At 44.1% G+C, this 26,977-nt stretch overlaps 1 protein-coding gene across 1 annotated transcript in view; it reads left to right on the forward strand.

Annotated features, from left to right (window-relative positions):
- The window catches only part of FBXO45 (F-box protein 45), a 54,659-nt gene that overhangs the window by 660 nt on the left and 27,022 nt on the right, over window positions 1–26,977 (forward strand). The window contains exon 2 of the mRNA XM_078665754.1: window positions 21,481–21,837. Within this exon, the coding sequence (XP_078521880.1) occupies window positions 21,481–21,837 (357 nt within the window). The remainder of the gene's footprint in view (window positions 1–21,480; window positions 21,838–26,977) is intronic.

Here is a 26,977-nt window from a genome sequence, read left to right on the forward strand (position 1 = left end):
CCCAGAGATAGCATACAGAATAAGTGTGCTTAGTAAAATGACGTTGCACGGTGAACATTCACACTTTATTATTTCTGCATCTCGGTCGGTATAGCGGCATGACTTACTGGCTTTACATGGACAGGTCACCATGTTTTGTAGTGTTTATGGCAATTTACTTTCCTTATGACACTGGGAACGAACATGCAGCTAGAGGAGATTACACCAGACCGCATCTATGTGCTGAGCAGAAGGGGAATATGATAATGATGCCGTTAAAGCGGAGCTAGAGTCTCCATTTTAGCAGGAATGTGTATGAAGTATGCAAATCAGTACTTTGGCTCTGCGGTTGACTTGCTTTCCTGCAAGGTAAGATATAGTTATGTTGTGGTATATTTTTATAGCTCAGCGTTTGCCAGTTACTTGGCCTACTGGCTATTGTTATTTGGCCTTTTGGTACTTTCTACATAGAAAAGGTGCTGCTTGCCCATAACTAGCTGTATGAGTGTCAGCCAAACGTTATTTACTTCAAAAAGTTGAGACCTGTTTTTTTTTTCTTTCAAATATCGAGCTAATTAACAAATTAGTGTGGCAGTAGGCTGGGGAATGCTTTACGCAGGTAGCCCAAGGTGTCCCTTGCATGCTACCATTATCATAAAGGTCTTTCAAAAGGTCTATGATCATTCCCTTTTAGTAGGTCTATGATCATTCCCTTTAGTACTGTTTTCAGACGTAGCATTTGGCTGTGTGTCAGAGCTCATGTTATATACGCAGAATGGTTCTTTTCACCCAAGCCTCTCCAGCCACTGCCTGAAGCAAGTGCCGTTTTTATTTTGGATCACGTGAGAGTATTTCAGTCTCTAGTTTGTTAGTTTACCTCCATAAAGAGTAATTCCCATTGCAGCCCTTACATAGTGAAATGCCCGTACGCATATTCTGCAGTAGAGTCACATTTGTGCTTTACACTGTTTCCCCGCACACCAGCTGATGTGGCCGTTAGAGCGATTTTTCACATTAATTCGATTTTGCACCCGAATGAGAAACCACAACTCTGCTGTTTGTACCAGAGCACCCAGAAATTATTTTTCACTTAAAATTGACTGTATAGCCGAATGTGATTTCTGTACCTACCAGTTTACCGTGTTTGTACTTATGTGGCACCAATGGTGATATTTTTTACATTTTAGTTTACGGTCATCCAAATGCGATGTCATCCTTATGAGTGTTTTTGACACCCTATGTGGCATCTTCCTACTGACTTTCTCTCTGTACTCATTAGTTGTGAACTTAAATATGATCTACACGTTTGTTGTCTTTATAGCTAATGGGGTTTTGCACCAACTGTTTGTGCACCTAAATTACATTTTTACACAAATGTGTGTTTTGCATCTACATGGTATTTGTGCTTCTGAACTTTTAAACACTTATGCTGCATCATTGGTGATTTTATACCTTGGTGGGCTGTCATCCAAATGTAATGTAATCTGATCTACTAATTTACCCCGAAAGCGACACCTTACTCCTGCATTTTGTCTCTGCATTGAGTGATACCCCATAGCTGCGATTGTTGCACACCAAATCTGCTTCTCTAGATAAATAGCCTCAATCTTTCTTGGGTGAACTTATAACCACCACTCCTAAAACAGAAAGTTTCTCATCAAATCAGTCCAGGTTGCATGCAGCAACACCTCGTAGGTCCCAGATACTATGAAGGGCCTAAATGCTTTTGTCATGGATGGGGGATGAACCACTTGTACCGTGCCTCCCACCTCCACTCACTAGGACTCCACTTTCTTAACCTATTTCACTCCCACCACCTCAAACAGAATTTCTGGGCATGAAATAATACCACCTAATGCCAGCATACAGAAAGGTAGTTTGGATCAGAATTTGAAACACAACTACTCCTATACAGACGCAGACATAGGCTTGATTTACAGGAGCTGCGATTACTTGTGGCAGTCTTCATTCCAGCCACTTACTACTGACCGGAGTATAAAGTTAGAAATTAATTGCTTGAAATCAAATTGAAGCTGGAGTGCAGGACATATTTTAAAGCCTGCAAGCCACTCAATGCTACCAGTTTTCCCTTCCTAGTCATTGCATCCCTAATCCTTCAAACCTGTTACATTTGCTAGCATTGCTCCACACGCATTGCCACTAAATCACTCCACACACCTGAATAACCTGTGATCAGATAGCACAACGCCTTTTAAGACGGCCCTTAGAGCAAGACCTCATAAACACAATCCAAGATCAATCCGCCCCAAACAATCTCAGCTGAATCACCTTCCCTCAACTTATTGACCAATCTAAAATTACATCAAAGCTCCCCCCTAATCTGTAGACCTGCGATCTCTAATTCAACTTTCATATCTGTCCTCACACAGGACTGTGGCCATGACTATCACATTAATGGAACGTGGGTACTGCTCTGAACTCTATACCGCTCTCTTACCTCTAGGATAAATAATCACCCAACTCGAAAGGATCTAGTAAGGTGGTTAAAGTTCCTTGTTGGACTTGGGCCTCTTTGGCAGGTTCACCCCTAGACTGTTTGCCTTTAGACTCTGGCATGGTGGTAGTGATTTTAGGCCTCTGCGCACTTTTAGCACTGTGGCCCAGTGTAAAGTGCGTGCGCTCTCTGAGTGTGTGTGGTACGATGGGCCTGCCCTCCCATAGGTATGCACGGGGGATATGTGTGTCCATGGTAGTTCCTGATGTGTGGGGAGTGCAGGGGCAAGTTTGGTATGTGCGAGCTTGTGAGATTAAATGCTGCGCGATGATGTGCGCGGATTTATTGTGTCTAGTGGAGAAGTGCCACTTCTAGAAGTTGGCATGTCTGAGCAGTAAATGTGAATTGACTGTCTGGCTTGTGATTGGCTGGAGCTGGCTGGTGTGCCTTGCTCCAGGAGTCAGGATGGGTCTGCCCCGGTGGTGAATGGAGAGATCTGCATGTTGATGGGAGGGAGGAGTGCACCTGGGACCAGAATAGGGCTGGACCTCCCCTCCACAATGCTGGCTCCACCCTCTGTGGTGTGTCTGATGTCCCTGACCCATCCTGTGAATAGGCAGAGGGGCTGAGCAAAACAAAGTGCTCCAGAACCAGTTGCATCTGGTTCGCCCCTTTCCTGCACCTTTGTAGACAAAGGATTTCTGTGTATAAAAAGGGTCTGTGACCCCGTGAAAAGGGGTTCTTGTTTGTGGACTTGAATCTGCCAGGGGCGTGCTGCTGCTGGGGCTCAGGGGAAGGTTGCCTCCCTGGGCCCTGCCCAGCCCCTGGATGCCCTGCTTCTCTTTGAGGACCGGTGGCTCATTTCCCCCCTGAGGACTGATTCTCTTAGCCACAAGACCTTGTGCCTGCCCCAGTGCCTGGTAAGGACTTTTTGCTGCTTTTATGAGCACCTGGCTCGCTTCTGCTAAGGGAGATCGTGGGCCGCGCAGCGCTGGGCTGCAGCCCTTTCTCAGAAGGAATCCCTACGTGGGGTCCCCCCCATTTTTGTGCTCCCAGCAGGTGCCCACCCTGCGTAATGGCCATGTTATGTTTTCCTTAAGCGGGTGCCCACCCCGCTTCATGGCCACACTTGACATCTTTGATGGGAGCCTACCCCGTTTATGCCGCTTCGAACTATAAAGTCCACGGGTGCCCGCTTCCTATTTCCAATTTAGAGGGAGCCTACCCCTCATTTTTCCACAAAGAAAATCACCGCTGCAGCTAACCCCTCCCCCCCCCGCACCAAAACCGGAAGTCAGGCACTCCTGCCCGTGACGGGGGCGGGGCCTGCGACTGGAAAGGCGCCAGAGTAGTGGAGCTGCGCAGGGCTCCCGTGTGGTCTAGAGAAGGCCCGCGCCAACAGAGGAGACGCCGCCCACAGCTGAGAAGGGAAGCGCTGTGGTCGACTGGCGGGGCTCCCAAGGTAAAGGGAGAGCCCCGCAGGTGCCACGTTACCTGCCGAAGCCTGCCAGCGAGGAGTCCTGCCCGGTGAGTGATGCCGGTTGGGAGGATGGCCCATAGCGAGGCACCCGATAGGTACCCGCCCCCATTGTTTGCTTCTTGTCCATGGAGTGGCCTTGCCAGAGGGCGCCCGCTCCCCCATTGTTCGCCCGGAGTATTTTTTAAGCCTATGCAGGGCCTGACGTTAAACCTCCTTACTGAAAGGGTCCAGAGGGGCCCAAGTCCTTTCCCGCATTCTCGCCCTATTATTCCCCAGAGCCTAGGTGGCTCCAACGCTTTGCCCACTATTTTGAGGGCCCCATGTGGCTCCAACACTTGGGACATAGTTATTGTGAGGGCACATTTCATTTTAAAGCGCCAGCGCACTCCCCCTCCTGAGGGTAGATTCCCCATGGAGATTACGGGCGCAGGAGTAGTTCAGGAGCCAGAGTGCTCCCAAAGACATGTTTTAGAGCCTGGAGGTCTCCAACCTTTTGCACATTCTGTCCCAGGGACCAGTGAGAGCTCATGCCGCAGTATCGCTTTCACAGCTGCCCAGAAAATAGTGGGCAGCTGCACCGTTAAGGTCCTTTTTGCGTTTTAGGGGACATGCTCTTCTTTAGTCCAGGAGTGAGATGCTCTCTTTTGTCCCATCCCTACCTTGGCCTGCCCAGCTGCGCAGCACTTACTGCCAGCTGCAACGTTTAGGCCTTCAAGAGACTCCCAGCTGCCCAGCAAGTAGTGGGCAGCTGCCACGTTTAGGTTTGCGCCAAGTGCGCCCCCTTGACTGACGCTACATTGGCAGCGCACCCTGAATATGTACAGAGGGTGTTTGAGCCCCTTAGAGATGCCCACGTGGCCCTGGGGACTATTAGGTTTATGGGGCATTAGGCCCTAGGGTGAGTTATATAGGTGCTCGGAAATGTGAAGTTTATAGTATGTGTTATGCACCTGGATTTCTGCTTATAGATGTGCTTTTAATACTTATTAGGTTTTTACCTCTTGTCTGATGTTTATTCCTCTACTATGGTCTAGGTTTGATTTATTCCCTACTACAGGTTAACTTATTAAGTTTTTTTCCTAATGCACAGTATGTTTGGGAGATTATGGTCCACCCTATATGTTAGCTTAGGAGGTTGGCGCAGAATAGAGTTCTCGCCTTGGGTGATACTGTGCCTGTTATGACCTATGTTACTGGTTGGCGGGAAGTATTAAGTCTGCCAGTGATTACTGGTTGTGTTATGAGAGTATGATGTGTTCTTTTTATTATGCTTTACCAAGTGCTAATTCTGACAGTGAAAATCAAGCCAGAACAGGGGATTAAGGCTACTATGCCCGCACTGGTGACAAAATCCCTAGTGTATATGTGTGTTCAGGTGCAGGTAGTCTGGGATACAATCCCCTAGATCCCAATTTTCGAAAAACAAGAATCTTGTTTTACAAATCAAAGTTTGCTCAAATTGACCCCGCACACTTAAACAATAAATGTTACAATGTCATTAATGTTATTCACAACGATCCAATATCTTTTCAGTCATTCTCCCAAGAATTCCAAAGTCAGGTTTTCTTCAGTAGAAAATTCTTTATTTTCAAGAAACTTTTAAGATCAATAGCCAACGCGTTTCGTCCGTGACCGCGTTTCGTCTCGTGGTCAATCAAGTTTCAGTATATTTTTTGAGATGTTAAAATTTTTTTTAGTGAAAGCCGCAGGCAAAGTGTCGGCGTTCCGTAAAGCATGCGGAACGCCGACACTTTACCTGTGGCTTTCACTAAAAAAATGTTAACATCTCAAAAAATATACTGAAACTTGATTGACCACGAGATTACGATAATCACTAAACATATGGAAAATATTTATACCTCGAGCTAGAAGACCATTGTGAAGCATCATAAAATGGAGAATTCTAAATAAAGCCCTGAAGAAGTCCCGTCACGGGCGAAACGCGTTGGCTATTGATCTTAAAAGTTTCTTGAAAATAAAGAATTTTCTACTGAAGAAAACCTGACTTTGGAATTCTTGGGAGAATGACTGAAAAGATATTGGATCGTTGTGAATAACATTAATGACATTGTAACATTTATTGTTTAAGTGTGCGGGGTCAATTTGAGCAAACTCTAATTCTGACAGTGGCCCACACGGCCCTGTCATGTGTAAATAATCCCTGTAATTATCGCCCGTGCCAGTTGGCACATTGTATATTGTGGGATTACCATCTAAGGTGTTTATGATAATACAAAGGCTATTTTTATATATAACCTTGTGTGGAGTTCCTTTTGTGGTGTGCCTAGTAGGTTGTTACTGTGTGTGTTGTGCAGATGCTTTACACATCGCCACCGGGATAAGCCTGACTGCTCATGCCAAGCTACCAAGGGGGTGAGCAGGGGTTATCTTTGGCGTGTAACTCCCTTTCCCTGACTAGAATGGTGGTCTCTGCCTGGCTTTGGCGCAAGCCTCAGCCAACTAGAGATCCCCATTTCTAACATTCCTTTATTGCAAACTAATGAATTCAGTGAACCCCTCCGATTTAATAAAAATTTTTTATATATTTTTAATATGCACAATCCCTCAGCCAATGATAAGAAAACAGCTTAATTCTTGGGTATACATCAGATTCCCAAAGAAACATGTGTTAACTTCATTTCTCCCGCACGCACAATCTCCAAGGCCATGAAACTTGTCCTTCAAACTAAAAACATGATTTAGAGTTTAGCAGAGTGGTACTATGTCACAAATGTGATGGAGATCTCATCACATCACATCTGTTATTTCATACTTTTTCAATTTTTTTTGAGTCATGTACAAATTATACGTTTTCTTGTATTGTGTTTCACTATTCTGAATACTGTGGCTGGTCTTTGGAATATCCTGACAAAGCCGCTTCCATTGATGTAATGGAACAAGTTTACCCAATGAGGTATCATATTTGGTCATGTAAGGCTGATCGGAGCTTTTTTTTTCTCAGACAATCTAGAATGTATACTAAACATGTGGCCGTAATTATTGCAAAAAAGTAAACCATCTTTTAAACTGTATTAAATCTCTCAGGCTGCCGCGCTATTCTTTTGGAAAAGCACCCAATGATTCAGCTGCCCGTTACCGCAATCTTCCTGTTTGGTAGTGAAACAACTTCTTTATATTTTTTTTGTAGGTCTCAAAAGACTTAATTTTACCCTGCTAAAAAGATCTCTAGGCATTCTACAACTTCCTTCCCATTTCAAAAATATCTCGTCCTCATGACCCAGTCCAAAATCCTGGTTACTGTAAATTGGCGTAAATGGAAAGTAGTGATCTTAGACTGTCCTGAAATAGCCATCATTAGTCAAGTGAGTCTCCAAAACACATGTTACTGTTGGCATGTGTTGTTTTAGATGCTGCAGTAGGCTTCATAATAAATGGGATTACACTGATGCCAACTCCATATGTTCCCATAGTTTCTCAGTAATCTTCTGCGACCGTCTAAACGCTTCTCACTTGTAAATCAATTGAATAAATATCTGTTTGGGCAATTCAGCCCTCCCAATTAATGCATTAGTTTCCTAGATAGTCCTGGTGTTTTGCCTCCCTAATAAACCGCAGCTCATTTGTAGGATCTCAGAGTCCTGTTTCAGTATGACTGGTGAGCGAGCCTGGAAGAAATGCAGAGACCTGGGGACAGTATCATTTTTTCCTGCTTGTCAGTCTGCCCAGCCTGGAGATAAAAAGCAGTTGCTGTGTGTATAGCTTCCCTAATCTTTTATATCAGATCCAGGTAAATGGCTCTTTGTAACTCTTTTTGGGTTGAGTTACGGTTACACCAAGATATTTAACTGTGCCTTTTGCCCAGCTTAAAGGAGCTAGCTCCTCCATCCACTCTCTGATCACTGATTCAAGCTTGACACTCACAAATTAAAAGTTACTAAATGTAGTTTGAGTTTAGATATGAGTGAATATTGTTCCACAACCTCTAGTACCTACATAATAGACCCATTGGGTTAATCATTTTTATTAATGAAGTAAATAGTATAACCGTTTGCGAGCTAATATGGATGGACTTGGTGAGTCCGCCAGCCACCGGAGCCTTATTGAGCTGAAGGTCTTTAATTCATTTCTCCACTTTTTAGGTCTCGCGACCTGAGTTGCACGCGCAGGTCGCAAGACCTCTAGTAGGTGAAAATGGGCAATCTGAGCTGAACTGGAATCACACACACGCTTGTGCGTGTGCGTTTCCTTTTCAGCTACCCCATTGGCCTTAGAGTGCGTCTTTTAATGAAAGACTGCATGTGAGAAGTTGGCCTGGTATATGATGTCCACAGTTCTGTGGGCACCTTGTATCAGTCCAAACAATCCCTTATGGTGATGGTTGTAAGTCAACCTTATAGACAAGCTATCCTAGGGGTAGCATGGACTAAGCAGCCTTAAAGGCTTAACTCAAGAGGGCATGTGAAGCCAGCTGTTTTACCATATGCAATCCTGTAATATCAAATGAAAGGACACCACACAAGTTATATATTATAAAAATATATATATTTATTCTCAGAATAACCCCCACTACTATATAGCATATACAAGTTGCACGTTTTTGGATGAGGCCGGTGGCCACTCAAACCATATATCAAAAAAGTGGTATAACAATCACTAATCGATCGGGGGTAAGGCCTAGGGCCTTGGGAATCGCTTGGACTACACTGGACTAACCACAATTAGGACGGGAGTAGCCCGCGGGATTCGGGTGCAGCGCCTAAAGCACAAGCTTGCACCAATGTAAAGTCAATGGTGCGTAAAAGTTATCGTTTTACAGTTTTAAGAGTCTTCCGACTGGACTAGAAGGACAAAACTTTAGACTTAGACACTAGAGGTGTAAACCTCTACAGAAGCATCGGTGTTCAAGTGTTACCTCACCCACAGGAAGCGGGTGCACAGGTGCAAAAATGTGTCTGGTTTCGTCACGCAGTTCTAGGGTGCCTGGAGATGAAGATGCTGCAGGCGTCCAGAAGAGAAGTGTCCGGTGCGAACCAAGGGTGGATCGAAGTTGAAGGGTACCTGAAAGCAGAGGGGACAGAGTCTGGGTCACTAGGCAGTGACCAGGAAGGAACCAGGCAATGTCGGGCGCAATCAGGTCGATGTCGTGTAGCTTCTCTCCGCTGCCACGTGGTCTCTGGGGCACCGAGGATGTCCTGGAGTGAATCACGAGCTGTCCCACGAAGGCTTTCGCTGTCGGCGGTGTCGGCTTCACGATCGAAGTCAACAAGCCTTGGCAAAGGCAACCCACGCAGGATTCGAAGATGGCTTAACACTCGGACCAGCAAGGTCTGAGCGGGTGCTCCTTTTTAAGGGAGCGAGTGCCAGTCTGGAGCAACCAGACTAGCTGTTCAAGTTTGAGGGTTTGTCGGTTCTGTGGCCACTAGCCAAAGGGCAAGTGACCGGACCAACGCGTCGAGCAGGAAAATGCAAAAGGGCCCCACGCAGCACTCGTCGAGTGTGGAGGGGTGAGCTTTGGTGCAAAAGCTGCTCGGGCTGGAGCTTCTCAAACTCCAATGCACAGCTTCGAGGAAGCCTCGGGTGCTGCACGGTCAGCGCTTCGTGGTTTATTCAAGATGGCCGCTCCCACGCTTCAGGTCGCCTCCACGGGTCCCAGCTCTGCATGGACTGTGGATCGGGCTGTTGGAAGTCAGGATAGCTGGCTCTTGTCGGCCTCTGTCACTCGAGTTCCGGCGGGAACTGCAACAAAGCAAACGTCGAGGTGCTGGATGGTGCCTGTTTGCACAGGGTGGTCACTCCTTGACCACAAGGGGGATTCTTCAGTCTTCCACGTCGAGTGGGATGTCGAAGGGTCCAGAGTTTCATTTCATAAGTTTCAGTCAGGATAATCTGATGTGCATTGGCACTGCTCCCACCTATATTCCAAATCTGGGGGCTGGATTACCTGCTAGGTCCCTCCTATGGGTGGGACCCAGGAAGGGGGTGGTTACACCCCTTTCCTTTGTCCAGTTTGCCGCCAGGACTGGGGCTGGATTGCCCCAGAATCGGTTTGACTGGAATCTGCCCAGGGACACCTTGTGCGCCCCAGGCAGTGTCTAGTTTCTTTCAACCCTCCCTGCTACAATCCACTATCTCCTGTCTGGGGTGGTGTGACACCTCCCTGTGACAGGAGATCCTTTGATCAAGCCTCCTTTGTCGAGTTTCGGTCAGCAGCAGGAGGCCAGACTCGTGTCTGTGGCAGCAGCATCCATTTTGTGATGCTGGGGCTCTGGTTAGGATTAACCGCATTTGCAGTAAGTAACATGTCTTCTCCCTCTAGAAGGGTGGAATGCTACCCCCGTCGCCAGAACTGGCGAGGGGGTAGTATTCCAAAGTGTATGAAACCAAACACGACATGTTTTGATAAAGCCAAACCAAAGTTAGCATTAACCGCTAGGAATATAATGCACTTAAGAGTATATGGTATGGCAGTATCACTGGAACAGCTATAAGGAAATGGTTCCGAAAGCCGCAGACAGGCTCAGCTCATGCTAGAGCACCATCTCACATAAAACCAAGCACTCTGCCTCCAGGATTGTTAAGGCCTGCCATAGGAGTGACTGATAGGTATATATATATATATATATATGTGTCCAGATATAGGTTTAGATATAGGTATACTATATCTAAGAAAGGGGTGATTACACCACCTTGCCCCAGCTTAGGGATCAGCCAGTTGTCGATTTTAAGGACCAGCCAGGGTGGCAAAAGATATGATGCAGCCCCTGGTAGGCCTTGGATGCACCTATGCCCTGGGCACCTATAGTGAACTGTACAGGGGCTGACAAGGTGTCCAGTACCAAATTGGTGATGTACCTAAAGTACATGGAGTCCATTTAAAGAGAGAGCAGATAGCCTGGGGCACTGATTAGCAGGATCCCAGGCCAACTAAGTCGAAAACCAGCTAAACACTAGGCAAAAAGTCTGGGGTAACCATAGTCAGGCATCCACCCTCCTACACTGCACCATATTGACCAAAGGCAGGCGCATTGCTCCGCCCACGGCCTCAAGCACGTAATAGACCTCAATAGGCTGTCACGTGGTTTCAATTATCGTTCTCACACACAGGCGCATAATTGAAAGCACTGCGTGGCTCTGACTTTGCACACCTCACCGCTAAAGCATGCCTTGCTGCACGTTGCGGGGCCCGGCACAGGAAGGGTAGAGGTCGAATATGTATATTTAACACGGGCGTGCAGGTCCAGCTGGCGTTACAGGGATGTGTCCGGCTAATCTATTTATATTGTTTTTGGTAGCACAAACCCATTCTACAGCACACGTTTTAGTTATATGTATGTTTTCTATAGCATAGACTCTACCACCAGATTGAGTGTGTGGCTGTGAAATAACAAGGGCGTTGAAGCGTACGGTAATAGTCGCAGAGCATGTGGACACCACTGTCATACCAGAAAGAGAAGTCATTGACCTGAGTCAGTGAGCGGGATAACATTAACATAATCGGAAATAATAGTTGTTTGAGTCTAACACAGTAGAGGTCTAATAGCAAAAGTAGCACACACGTCACTAAGCAGTTTCAGAGTGCTGTACAAAGCGTCTCCAAATGTGAGCTTGAGAAGCACTGCGTGGAACAATTTTAGAGTGCTGTGACAGGCTTTTGTAACAACTGGAGTAAACGAAATGGAACAGTGGGACATTATCTTGAGGCGTGGAGTGCAGAGAGAAATTAGTTTCTGCACCACAGACACGGATCAAGCCAAAGTTGTCACGTAAGAAGCACTCAGATGTGCGATATTGTTTGCCACAAACCCTTTAATGCTCTGGTGCTACTGGTAACCTCCAGCCCGACTGATTGCCTCCTTCTTCCTCGGTGCTGCTCTGCTTCCTGTATGACTGGTTATACCGTTTCTCGTCTGCCTCCGCTTTGCAGATTACCCCAGGTCATCCAGTCTGCCATGCCCAAGTTCTGGGCTCTCCATTTACTGACCACTGTGATTTTGTAGCTTAGTCAAATTAGTTTCACTGATAGTCAACACGGCAATAAGCACCAGCATATATTATGAAGTTGTACCTATGGATGGTTGTGTGGTATGTCTGTAGAAGTAAACCAGGCAAAAGGTAGTGGGGCATTGTACAGGATCAAAGAAAGGAAAGATTAACAGTCAAAAGGTGAGTAGACAGGAGGCTGTGTTCTGATAGGTATGACCGTGATATTTTTATATCAGCGGGGCTACTAGAATGTTGTACCCTTGGTAACATAGATAGGAATGTTAACTTTAGTTTGGAAAGTATTCTATCTATTTCATGTCTAGGATTTCTGTGTTTCATCCAATCTGCTTTCTGTCTGGGGTTCAATCCGTATACTTCTGTGGAATGTTTTATCCTTCCTTTCTGTCTCGGAGAAGGGTGTCATTCTATCTGCTTCTTATCTGGGATTTTTATCATCCATTGGCTCCCTCTGCCTTGTCACTGGGAGTTGAGCTTCTTATGCCTCTCTACTGGGGTTCAGCCCCTTATGCGTCATGCCCCACCTGGGATCTGTCATTTCCATGTCAAGTCTGAAATTCACCCCTTTCACACTTTTCCAATCTGGGATTATTCCAGTTTGTGAGCCCATCTGGAATTAGCCCTTTTTGTGGTCTGTAATTTCTCCCATATGGAATTCAACCCATCTACCTCCAATCGGTGTCTCCTCTGGGTTATATCGAATCTGTCCCCTGTCTGGAATTCTGTCTTGCACCTGCATATCATTTGACATACATGCCATCTGTGATATATATGTTCCTTCTGCTCCCCCTTGGAGGTGTCCCATCTACACCCTGTGTTGGCTATGCCCCCTTTAGGCTGCATCCGAAATCTGGGAGATATCCTTTATCAGATAATTCCGGTTTGGCATATATACTATGTGCCTGTCTGTGATGCGTCCCACGTGGGATTCTCCCTGCCTGGGATACACCCCATCTGCACCCTGGGTGGTATATATTCCGTCTGCAGCTTTTCTGTGACACACCCTGTCTGCATCTTTGTAAGACATGTCCTTTCTGGGTTATGCCCCAGGGGATCTTTCTACTTTTAGGGTGGGGACTCATTCATTCTCCTCCTGTTTGGATTTGCTCCTCTTTGATTCTTTGTCTGAGGGCTTATTCTGTCTGCTTCCAAAATATGGCTTTACACAATCGGTTTATCTAGGATATGCCCCAGGAGCATCCCATCTGGGTTCATTCCATCTGCATCATGGGTTGGGGTTCTGTCTGCTTGCCTTGATGTGTCTGTGGATTCATTCAATCTGCTCCCATCCGAAGCAGGAGAACCTCTCTGGGGTGCATCCTATTTGCTTCAGACTTAGTGGTTTATACTGTTTACTTCCTTCTCAACAGGAAGCAGGCTTGTGATACCTGCTTCCTGTCTAGGTGTACATCCTGCCATCTTCCTGTTTTATAATGCCTGTTAATTAATCTTGACGGACCTGTTTCATTGACTTTCACGCACGAGTCTCCCAGTAATTCTTGCCACCATACAATTGTCATACTGTTCCGCATTCCTAAGATGTTAAATGCCTCGTCTCATGTTTTTCTTTTAGAATTAATTGCGATTATGTGTTTTGCTCCATTTGTTTAATTTCAAAGCAACAAAATAATAGCTCACACTTTAATAATGCGAGACCTATTGCATTGCAAATGCTTGTTTTTACTGCGATAGGTTGCTCCAGACTTTTCCTTTTCTATATTCCCTGTATTTTAGGAAATCTAGATGTTCAAAAAAAGCTATTACACTTGAAAGGTCCAGCAGCTCCTCACGATATAAGCGTCTGTCACGGGTGATTAGTGTGCTATACAAATTGACATAATCCATTATTAGTATTATTAGATATCTACCCTCCTTTCTGGCTTTTATTACTTCACTTGGCTCAAATTGCAAATTCCTATTTAATTCTAAAATCACACCTGCTTTTTTTTCTTTTTTTGATGCATGGAACTGAATTGGGAATGATTTCTGATCCATTAAATGTATGTTTTTAGAGGCTGGGTGGGGCTCTTATAAACAAATAATAAGGGGTTGTTTAGCCGTTTAACATTCCATGGTACTAATCCTATTATCCATCTAGTGTGTGTGTAATCTTTGTTCACCGACACTTAGAGTAGTACTATTAAGGGTAGTGTATGGTTTCTGTTTTAGTTCTCTGATAAATCTGGTTGCAGCCCTTCTCCTCTGAACCACTCCCTTTCTCAGTATTCACAGGCACATGAACTGGGTAGGGAACTGAACCTCACCCGGTGTGTTTGAGGTCACACTCACAGATAACACTGCCACTGATGCATTTGGCCTAATAGATGAGTCTCCATTGTGCAACCACCAATTACTATCGAAACCAGAGTGAACCGTTAATCACCAATTCGACCACAGATGCAACATTTTTCTCAATATACTCCTACAAAACCCCAATCACTCACATTGTCAACCGTTTTTGCAGTTTATGCTCTCTAAACGCCTGCTACTTTGTATCCTTTCCTGTCTTCTCCAATTCTATTTTATGTGTAACTGTGTCCTTTTGTGAACTCTAAACTTCGTCTTCCGTCATGCCCAAAATCCATTGCAATGGGGGAAAGTCCAGCTATATTTCATTTGTTTTTGAGTCCTCTTGTCATGTCTTGTAGTGGTCTCCTTTTGTTTAGTGTTTTTTGGTACTGGTCTTGAAAGAGTTGTATTTGATTTTCGTGAAAGTCACTACAATCCGGTCATCTTGCTTGAGTCCGAATCTTATCTCTTAAGATCGACAAGGCCACCTTAGTCAATATGCCTCTTGGATGTGATCCTGGCGAAGTTCTCCGTGCTGCTGATCTGTATGCTCTGGCAATGTTAATTGTATAGTCTTCTTTTTCTTGGCGTCGGACAGTGCCAGGTGGCACTCAGGATTTTGCGTGCCAAGACTAAAGAGTCAATTGTGTGTGCAGTCACTAAGTATCTCCACTTTAGTTGGAGTATCAGGGCTAAAGTGCAGAAGTAACCTGTGTTGAGATAACATTAGTTTGTAAATGTGATGGTTTTTAGTTTAGGTTTCTGATGCAAACTACTTTCTCTTACCTGGTTAGTTATTGTCTTATTCATGTCTTTGAAACACCTGGCTTTGGTTTTATTTTTTGTGAAGCTTTTGTCTTCCCACGCCCAGTCTTTATGTATGCATTGTTCACCAATAAAAATGTGGCATAACAACTCTGGGCATCAGGTTATGAAACAGTTTATCTGGATCCACTAAGCCTTTTTAAATACTGCTTTTTATTGTTTTTTTCTATGTTTTTTTAATTGCTTTTAGATGTTCAGTTTCTATTTTATGTTTATGATTCTAATGTGATTCTGTCTAATGAACCTACATGTATATTTTATAATTGTTTGTTACTTCTATTGTCTTGTTACAGAATAAGGTGTTTACAGGGTCTTCTTTTTCTTTGAGAACATGCCAAAATAACTCCATTCAAAAATTTGCTTTTCCACTCTTTCTGCAGTTTCTTTCAAGCTTCTTAATCCAATGTTTTATCATGATCAGTCTTCAATCGTTGTCTGAATTCTCTCAGTTCTTTTGAGATGTGAATATATGCTGTCCACTATTCTAGGTGGCACCTTGCACCAGTCCAAACCACCCTTATTGATGGTAGGTTGTAAAGTCAACCTTATAGAAAGCTATCCTAGTGGTAGCTGTGGAGAGCAGCCTTCAGGCTAAGACTTGGAGGCGAGTTAAGCAACTTGTTTTACCAGATACAGTCTCTTGAATAATCATATGAAAGCACACCACACAAGGTATATATCAAATATATATATATGTATTTATTCTAAACACAACCCCTCTGGACTCTTTGAGGTCAGAGGTAAAAGTACAATACAAGGAACTTAATTAGCATACGATAAGTTGCACAGTATACATTTTGCCCTAGGGGCCTCACAAACCATGTACTAAAATAGTGGTATAAGAACCACGTGAGAGTTAGAAAACAGGCCTAGGGCCTGTAGAACCGCTGGGGCTACCTGGAACCACCCAAGGTTAGGATGCAGAGGGCCGACTGGGGACGTGTGCAGCGTCTGAACACAGCTGCGGATCACCATTAACTTTCTATGGAGAACGAACAAGGTACAATTTGAAAGATTAAGGGCATCTAGAGGTGAACTACGATGGAACCCTTTTAGACTAGGACACTTCAAGAGTCGAGACCCACGGGAGCACCGGAGTACGCGTGTTACCTCACCCATGGAAGCCGGGTGCATGGGTGTCTTTTGGTGTTGGGTTTCGTCGTCGATTCATATGGAGAGCTGCGAATAAATGCTGCAGGCGACCAGAGGAAAAGTGTCTGGGTGGATCCAAGGGTGGATCGGAGATGTGAAGAACCTGAAAGCAGAGAGGACAGAGCATGGGTCACTAGCCAGTGACCAGTATGGCGTGGAGAAGATGCCAGCCGATGTCTGGTGTTTTCAGGTGAAAGAGGTGAAGCTTGACTCTTCAGCCATGAGGACCAGGAGGCGTCGACGACGACCAGGAGCTGGATTTGAGCTGTTCCTCGAAAGGATGTCAGAATCCGGATTGGATCCAACAAGCCTTGGCAACAGCAACCCACGCAGGATGTTGAGCTTGGCTTCGGTTCAGACCAGCAAGGTCTGAGGGACTCCTCCTGTGGAGAGGAGTGAGAGCACGTCTGGAGCAACCAGGAAAGCTCAAGAAATCACAGATTGTCCTTCGTGAGGACCCACCAGCCAACGGACTAGAGATCGCAAAGGAGCCTCATGCGGAAATGCCCAAAGCGTGCCCATTGAACACTTGTGGAGTGTAGGCCTTTGAGCTTCGGTGCAAAAGGTGCTCGGGGCAGGGGCTTCAAATACCCCAATGCACAACTTCTGGAAACCTCGGGAAGTAGGTGCAGTTGCAAGAATGCAGGATGTCCAGGAGTTCCGGTCCCACGTCTCTCGTGTCCACTACAGGTCTCCGCTTTGCTGGGAGCGCAGGTCAGCGTCAGAGATGTCTGGAAGTCCGTGTCGCAGAGTCTTCGGGATCCGGCAGGAGCCTCGACAATGCAGACCAACAAAGATGCTTTTGTTGCCTGTTTGAACAGGGTAGTCACTCCTTGACCACAAGGGAGGTTTCTTCCGTCTTCCAGTCGATATGGAATGTCGAAGGTCCAAGATATATGTTGCAGAGTTTCGTCCAGGGTAATCCCAAGTCCTAGGGACTGGGCTCCTATTCTTATAGTAAGTTTAGGGGTTGGACTAACTCTAGGGTCCCACCTATGGGAGGACCTGGGGAGGGGGGGGTTACCTCCTTACCCTTTGTCCAGTTTCGCACCAGAACTTGGGCTGAGCACCCCAGTAACCGGTTTGAACTGGGAAATGCATGGAGCACCTTGTGTGCCCAAAAGCATTCACTGAATGCAACTCACCCTGCCCCAATACACTAAAGCCTGTCTGGTCAGGAAACCTATTGTCCAAACTTCCCCTGCCGGAGTTTCTTCCATCAGCAGGAGGGCAGACTCGTGTCTGTGGTAGCAGCATCCATTTTGTGATGCTGGGGCTCTGTTTAACTTTAACCGGGTTTACCAGTAACTACATGTCTTCTCCCTCTAGAAGGGTGGAATGCTACCCCCGCCGCCAGAACTGAGGGGGGGGGGGGGGAGGGTAGTATTCCAAAGTTGTTGACACCTTACACGACATGTTTTGATAAACCAAAGTTAGCATTAACCGCGAGGATTAAAATGCACTTAGAAGTATATGGTATGGCTATATCATAGAACAGCTATATGGAGATGGTTCCGAAAGCTGCAGAGGGGCTCAGCTCATGCTAGGTCACAGTCTCACACAAAACCAAGCACTATGCCTCCAGGATTGTTAAGGCCTGCCATAGGAGTGACTTCTAGGTTACTATGTGCCAATATGTATATATAGATATAGGTATACTATATCTAAGTAAGGGGTGATTACATCACCTTACCCAGGCTGCAACTGCAGACCTGGGGTTTCATTTTGGAAGGCTGCCCAGGGGTGGAACAATACATGCTTCAGCCCCTGGTGCACCTATGCCCTGGGTACCTAAGGTACCATATACAGGGGCTCACAAGGGTGACCCAGTAACCAATGTGAGATGTACCTAAAGTACATGAAATACATTTGATAGAGAAAGCAGATAGACTGGGGCCCTGAATAACAGGGTCCCAGTCCAACTAAGTCGAAAACCAGCAAAACACCAGGCAAAAGGTGGGGGTAACCATATAGTCAGATTTCACCTTCCTAAGAGAGACTAAATCAGAAGTTATTTACATTTCTTCCACTATCGTGCCCATTCATTAATCTAAAGGCTGCCTCATCGGAATGTGCCCTGTCACCAATCGCTTTTATGTCTTTAGCAGTGGCATTCATTGTTGATTCCATTTCCCTTTAACAAAAAAAAATATCTTGTTTTTATTTTGGAATGCACACAGCAGCAGTATACAGTACGAGCATATACATCATATATGCATTACATAATTGTAGTTGCAAAAGTGTGGATTGTGCTTGCCAGAGATGTATTGCAGTCAAAATGCTAAAAGAGGTGCATATCACTATTTTTAGTTAAATAAGTAACAGCGATTCAGTTATCAAACACGTAACCATTAAAAGAGAAAAGAAAAACTGGGCAGCGGTTGGCAGAGCAGGACTTCTGATATATCTTCTAACAGCAGGGACCAATGTGATTTTACAGCTATATCCATCCCAACTCCCCGTCTGAGTAATCTTTAGTGTATTTGGTAGCGAGGTACCGATGCCTTGCCCTATGTATCTCCTGCAGTGTGTAGCTGGTTGGCGTTGTAGGGGCGACCTGCTCACCATCAAAGTACGACCACAGATCTCCTCTCCCTGCAATAACCAATTAGACTCCCTTGCCACCCAAAAAAAACAAAAACTTCCATGTCAGTTGGTGTTATACGGGTTGTTGGGGTCCCCCGCTCCCGTCTGTGTGCCTGGGGTCCCAGTCTGTGAGTGGGTGTCGGCTCCTACAGCCGCCTGCCCAATAGTCCACAGCTTCTCCTGCAATAATCCCCATGTCTCCAAATCTTTTTCAGCATTCTCGTCTGTGTGGACTATACAGAGGCGTCGCTCCTCGGCCACCCCCTGAGTTACACACAGAAGGTTTCTGGCATAACATTTTTTTAAATATCGGCCCCCCAGGGCCCTCGTAATCTTTCGAATACTGATGTACACACAAGACAGAAAAACTAAAAATCGTGTATCCACAAGCACTCGAATTAATAAATAAATAGAATTAAAACGACACTTTGAAATGTTTTACATATTAAAATGAATACGTTTCAGTAAAAATGACACAATGTAAATTGAATGTTATCATAACGAGTTTCCTTGAATATCTTTTCTTCGGAGATCGCAGCAATGCTCGACTGGTAAGCTAGTCCCAACATAAACAAAGGTTGTGTCACAGTTTGCTTGTGTCGGACTTCATCGAGACAAAACTGCAAAAAAAAAGCAGAGTACTACTATGAGCCTTGTGTGAATTGGATCAACTAGCTATAAAATAAGTCTCCTAGCCTGTTGAAAAGAAGTCTTTATCTGGGATAGAACTCTCCACCAAATCGTTTTCAGTAGAGATTCTTCTGATCTCATGTTATGATTCTCTGCAGCACAGTTAGTAGGTCACTCTACTGTCATCAGCACGATCATTCTCTTCCATGATTAATAGGGTCCGAGACTATTATGTGGTCAGGATGGAATGAGATGAGTGCAACTCCACACAACCACTGGCAGTCGTGCAAGATGTTTTCTTAAATATTTTCAAATCTACTTTCAGCACATTTTCAAAGTACTTATTAGAAATAGCTTGAAAGACTGCCAATATGTCAACAAAGAAAAGGGCAGGCATCATCCTACTCTATGTAATTAAAGGAAGTGACTTTATGAAGCCTCTCTTGTATTCTTTGAGCTGTCAAACATTGTTATTTAAAGTCGTTTTGCTCTATCAGTGTAGAAGGCATAATCACAAATCCATTTGGCCAGGCATGGTACAAATTTCCCCAGCAGTACTCCTTCACCATTACAGACCATTAGGAGAGACCACATTAGATTGTACCACTGCAGTCACATTGGTCCCACTGTGTTATAAGGATGTCCCAGAATTCTAGGCCCACTATGGCCGGTGCTGTCATCTGCCAGTGTGAGCTCTCGTCCAGTGCCTTCCTTCTTCACGACTGTTCCTTCTGCCTTTTCATTAAAAATTCCATAACCCTATTGTTTATTCAACGTGCATATGTGCAAGTTGAGCTCTGTGGTTACATTCAGCATAATTTTGTGCATATTAGGGGTATATGACTGGAACTTACCAACAGCAAACCACACCGATTCCGTATCAGTCTCTCACCCAAAGCCGAGCATCTTATATCACCTGTCTAGAAGCAAAAGCAGTTTATTTATTGGTTCCTTGTGTAAAGCACCGATCAATTGACCACCTTCTTGAGATCAGACCTTGCTGGGCATTTCAAACTCCACTGGACAAAAGACAGACTGCACACGTTCCTTCTCAAATCCTTCCTATTGGACAACAACACTACTACAACTTTGCACCTTCCCTACCAACAATAAAAAAAATTACAGTACATCTGATTTTCATAAAGAATCCCTGTATACAAATCTCTTATCATCTCAAATTGGATTGGTCAGACCACTTGTTCATTTCTTTCAAATACCTGATCGTAACAGAAGACTAAAATCTAGAGATGTCATATTCCAGGGCTGTGAATGTCGTATGTAGTATACATTCTTCTTTTATTTTTTTTATTTTTTTCCTTTTTCCATTTGTGCAATGTTCAGCAGCTGGGAGTGTCACAGGTCAGATGTCTGCAGGTCTAAGCAACAAGAGACTATATAATGTTACAGTATTTTTATGAAGGCAGAAGACCTCAGTGGCTATTAAAAAAAAAAAAAAAAAAAAATCCTCACTTGTATTAACACTCTGGTAGTACTTTATAAGCAAACGTGTGGCGAACTGCCCTCCTATTGTTATCAATTATAACCATAAGAATGTGTCTGGTAGCCTTCCTTTAGCCGTCACACAGTCATAATAGAGCAACCCAACTTAAAAAATAACTAAATAAGTATCACGCCTTCGGTGCATTTACCATTCATCTGTTTGTTGGTCACTCTTGGGCATTAGCCAGTAGATGAATCTGTGTTCCTGATTTTAAGTGTACGAGTGTGCGTTTAGTGGAGGAACAGATTAATAGATCACATCTATTTTATTTCTTCTAAAACATCAGCTAATGGATACATTTATCCTACGTCTCTCTCTGACTGTGTGAACATTTCTTAGTTTTGTTGCAACATATATATGCTTTTTACCCTCTTTGTATGATTGCTGCTGTTTGGGTGATTCCTGCATACAAATCTTCATAGCTTCCAAACAAGCACATGTATATTAGATGTAAACTATTCTTTTAGAGTTGGGCAGCATTAGAGGTTGTTTGGGTCTTTTCAGTGTGGTTTGCAGGAGATAGTGGCCTCTAATGTAATAATTGGTATTACTCGTTCATGATACCTTGCTGTGTCTGGTCTTGCATCGCCATTCCTCAATCTAATTTTTGTTCTTTCTCAGATCCGGGCCTTCCAACATGGCTTTAGCCCCAGTGACTGTTCCCGAAATGTTTACATAAAGAAAAATGGCTTCACGTTACATCGGAACCCCATTGCACAGAGCACTGATGGTGCACGGACCAAGATTGGCTTCAGCGAAGGGCGCCACGCCTGGGAAGTTTGGTGGGAAGGGCCCCTGGGCACAGTTGCTGTGATTGGAATCGCCACCAAACGTGCTCCTATGCAGTGTCAAGGGTACGTTGCACTGCTGGGAAGCGATGACCAGAGCTGGGGATGGAATCTGGTGGATAATAACCTGCTTCACAACGGAGAGGTGAATGGTAGCTTCCCGCAGTGCAATAATGCACCAAAGTACCAGGTGAGATTCCAATACAATGCACTACATTTCTAGGTCTTTAACTTTTTTAATGCCCATGTCATACTGGGAAATGGATGTTAGCTGATTTTGCTGGAAAAATTGACTTGTATAGAACTCCCCTGTCCTCCAAATGGAGAGTCTTTAAGTACTTTTTATTGACAACTGTTTTGTCCCGTAACTTCAGTGCACAAGAATACTGTCCATCCGGTGGTTACCATCACCTCTTGTGTTCAATCTACATATCCTGTTTTTCTGCTTACCTTTGTATGATTTTAACAGTTTAAATTTGAACTTGCATATTTACCTGCCAGTGCTACTATTTTTTTCCACATTTGAATGATCTTGCTATGAAATCACTCTTATTTTTGTAAGATCCCGAAGTATTTTCCACCATTGTTGAGTCTGTCTCCATAGTTCTCTTGTATTCTTGTACAAATCGCAACTAGAATCAAATTCTTGATAATGCAAGAACATTTTTCAAATAATAGTTTTGTGCTACACTATTCCCTTGCCACTGAAAATAATGTACAAAGCAAGCTCACCAATGGAATTATATTATCAAAAGTGAGGGAAAGATCTAGTCCCAAAGGATCCAACTTGGTGGCCATGGCTACCATATGATTATAATCCATTCTTTACTCCTGTTTTTTCTCTCCCCAGCATGTGTGGGATGTAAGATGACCTCATTAATGAACATTTATATTTTTGTGCTAAATACCAGAGATATTCCCCTCTAATTGTTAATCGAGTGTAATACAACTATTTTTGTATCAAGACTTTAACTTAATTGGCGGGCCTGTTTTTTGTTGTGTGTTCTTTTTATTTTTTTATTTATTTTTATTGTTATTGTAAACTAATCTCTCTCATTTACAGGGTGGGTTATTTTCCTTTCTTTCTGCAATCCAGACCTAGATAAGCTTTTCAGCTCATGTCTTGGTCATTTTAGAAATTCGAGTGAATTTTGTTTTTATTTTGATATGTCCTGTAATTTGATCTGGTGCTAGAATTTGATTAGAAGTTATTTGAAAATAAACATTTCATGCATATTATTGAACAGTGCATTTTGGCTGTCGCTAAGTAAAAGAAACGTTTGATTTCACTTAACTGCATAAATCTTTTGCTTTCTGTCTCACATGAACATTTGTTTCACTGCATTACAGACATGCGTCTATTAAGTGTGTTTTTGTTTTCTATGGGTCTCTGTTGCAGCCATATCCCATGCAGACTGGATCCCGGGTTAAACTCGAAAATAATTATTTACCTTTTGGTAGCTCTCGCCATTTCTGGTGCAGCTTCTGAAAGCTAGACGTAGGTACCAGTATACCATTAGTCTAAATTGCCAGTACAGGCCCCTATGTGGCTGAGCCGGACCCGAATCTGTCTGCTTCAGCTGGACCTAGGAACTGGTGATACTACCAGGTATACATGAGCCCAGACTACCTATTTCAGGCCACGAAAAATCATTTTCCTTCATTCTCACACGAGGCAACCTGAAAATATGGGAGTTCAGTATTTCTGCTGTACAAAACAAAACTATTTTTTTTACTAAGTAGACTTAATGTTTGCTCCATGTGCAATAAGAATCTGGTCCTCATATAGGGTATACATGATCCCTGACTTGCCTCTCTGCTTACAATAGTCTGGGCATGGACAGGGGTGTTTCTCAGTTCATGTTTAAACACTCACTTTTAATAAATATATTACTAACGCATGATGTGGTGGTACACTCTCAGTTACAGACTGTAAATTTCCAAGAAATGGCCAACAACCTTCCCACTACCATGCCTCTTTACTGATAAAACAATATAGTTTATTAACAATCTGTCAAATTTGGATTACATAAAACACATCATTTGCACATCACTAAGTAAAGGGGTAAGATTTGTTGGGCTTTCACAACTACTGAAACATATGTTGAAATGTTTGTACAGTTGACTTGTTAGCTATTTAAATGTGTGTTAGGAAACATCTGATACCCTACAGCCTTTCATGTCACACTTTGTGCAGAGGGTCAGACAGTTCACTTTACATAATCCTTGAACTCTACAGTCAGAGAAGGATAAGTAATTGTAAACTGACTTCTGACCTCTCTCTAAACTCCGAGCAAATGTGGTATGATAAAAACAAGATTTAAAGGCATATTTATTGCTCCTTCACTTTCTGACTAAGCAGAACACCTGCTCTTTGTCACCTCTCCAGAACAGGCAAGTAGGTCCTAAATATAGCTCGACCTGATCAAATCTGGCTCTCCATAACAAGTGGGAGAGTAGATTTTTTGAGGCCTGCCTTTGGGCTAACCTGGTAACTACCTCAGAGTCTAGTGCTGATGACCACAAAGACCTGATTCCAACCAGATTAAAAGCTGTTTAAGTGGAAGGACCTTGTTAAATTGCTGTTAAATTCATTCTCTGTGCTCTTGTAATCCATAGCTGAAGTCTTAGTTTTTCAGCTACAGCCTAAAGAGCTGAGTTATAGCCCTACCCTTCGATGGGAAGAACTTGCTTGATTAATTGGCGTGCAAGGTCCACAACAGTTTAAAACTTGCTTGTGTACAGCAAACCTAGTCTCTTATTGAACTGATTTGATGTGTTGGTTTGTGCATTGGTGGCCATAACATGAGTTGATGGCATATGTGAGTTCCCAGCCCTTTGGCATCTGGCAATCTAGCACTGCATTCCATTGGGGCTAGGGCATCCTGAGGACTCCTCGTGGCTTGAGCCAAAGACATTTTGAAAGTCCCATGTGAATGAGGAGATTGTTATTCTAACATTACTTAATCGACTCATTGCCCCATTGCCTGAGGACAAGAAACAAATTTAAAGAAGGAATGCTTAAATGAATCCCACCTAATGGTGATCGCTTTGGCTGAACTCCATTCCCTCATTTTTCACCCGCTATGCCTTTCCAGACTTTGACCTACCATGTGCAAATCAGTATTGCTCTAGCGGGAACCATCCAGTCCGAATGGCCAAGTCTCTCCTTGACAGAAATTCAAGCAACCACCGAGAAGGCAGTGATGCAAGTTGAGCGCTTCTAAGGTCATCATTGTCAGATACTTTATCATATGCAACCTTAATCGATAAACTGTACGTTAAGTCCAATCCCTGTCAGCTGTCGGGCACACTCCATCAGGAGGGTGATGGCATTAGTAGCATGCGCCAAGTTTATACCTGAAGTTGATTCTACAGCGTGTGGCCAATATCATACTACTGGGGTTATGGGCCACAATATTCAAATAAACAACAATATCCCAGTCGGTCAGGAATTCATATTGTATTAGGTGAAAATAAGCGCACAGACGTTTTTTCTAGTGCTTATCTACTTCATCTTTACTCTTGATTTCATCATTGTTGATCACAACACAAACTTTTGTTGTGAGTCTGTATTTTCTTATTCATTGACTCATCACACTTTTGTTTAGTTTCTACCCATAAAGATAATAAAAGGCTTTTCAACATACTTCATTCAACATCTCTTCTGCACAGAAGGGAACATTTGCCTGCTCCAAAAGACAAATAAGTGTGCTAATCAGTTTATCCTTTCTTTTAGGCCAATTGTTTTTCAATGTATAAATCAGTTTCTTAATTGGAACTGTTGGGACCGAAAAGTCCTCTGCATGGCTAAAGACCTGTACCCCTGCCTGGCGTGCCCAACTGAACTGTAGGCTAGACTCCTAATGCTGATTTTTTTTTTTTTTGTTATTGGTGAACACAGATCATGTGTGTGCGCCATGACATAGGCCCGTCTCACTGATTGTGGTCTTATTGGACCGGGAGGGGTGCTTAAAGCGATACCCTCATAGTGGTGGAAGGCTACTGCCTACACCAGGAGTTAAGCAGCACAAGCATGGTGGTGGTACCATACCGTGTAGTGATCAGTAGTGGTGAAAAGGTATTTTATACCCTGTGTCACTGGAGTGAGTCCCACCAGCTTGCTCACCTTTTTAAAAGTTTGACTCCTGTGTGCTTAACCCAGCCATGGCCTACATCAGTTGCATGTGCAGTGCTGTGCAGTGCAGGAGTAATGACTCTTTACTGGACGTATGTGTGCCTGGGAAGGGTAGAGTACAAGGCTAGAGAAGTACTGTGTAGTACATGTGGGACTGGTGCATGTGCTGTATGTATGTATGTATGTATGCGTGCGAGGAATACTTGACATGAATGATGCAGTACATGCGCAATGAAAGCATGCACTGAGTGTATGTGTGTTTGTGTGAAGTACAATACGGGGAGGTGAAGTGTTGTGCAGCGCATATGGTGAGTGTGTGTGCTGGCGGAGTGTGTTTGTGAAAAGCACACTCTGGTACAACACTGTAAGGCTACAGTACTGAGCACTGTGCACAGACTTAACGTGTGTGCTAAATGCATGTGTGACTATAGTGGGACAATGCATGGAGGTCCTAGTACTGGACAGATAGTGTGCTGAGAATGTAAGTGTTCCTGAAATTGTATATTACATGGAGGACCCTGTGTTCCATTTTAGGAAGCCCAGGCCTGCCTGGTGAATACCTAAGGAGTAGAGGAATTCCTCCCATACATGTTTGTGTATTGCTGCATTTGTGTGAGCTGGGTGGGGACAACACTGGAGGGCAGAGAGAAAGAGACTCCAACTTCACACATCAAAAGGTTGCTCTTTGATTCAGTGATCGATCACAATGAAGGGGTCAGGACGCATCTCGAGCAGGGGCTGATAAGAGAATCATAAAGGGTATGGCTGGGAGCCTGAGATCAACCTTTTTGATGCATATGTGACTGTGGCTGACATCCAGATATGAACTCTGGTCATACCTGTGAATTTTGTTGTGGGTAAATTGGCTTAGGAGTCTTGCCTGCTGTGTCAGGAGGAAAGAAGAAAAGGAGAAATGTACTCTTCAAACGAAGCAGAACCCCAACCTAAAATTTCAAGGGCTCAACCCTAAATCACATTTGGTGTCTAAAAAGGACTATAAGAAGGGGAGGTTGAGACAATAAAGTGTGTCATCATCCAAGCAGGCAGACGGGCTGGGGCCAAGACCTCCTGGTCTCCCTGTTGGACGAGGGTCCATCTCCCAGGGAAAACAAAAATCACCTGGCCTGGAGCAGCAATGCCTACCTGCTTGCCAAGACCAGTGTACCCTGTGAAGAAGAGGACTTCAGGAGCA

Source organism: Lissotriton helveticus, chromosome 11 (assembly GCF_964261635.1).
Source record: "Lissotriton helveticus chromosome 11, aLisHel1.1, whole genome shotgun sequence".
NCBI lineage: Eukaryota > Metazoa > Chordata > Amphibia > Caudata > Salamandridae > Lissotriton > Lissotriton helveticus.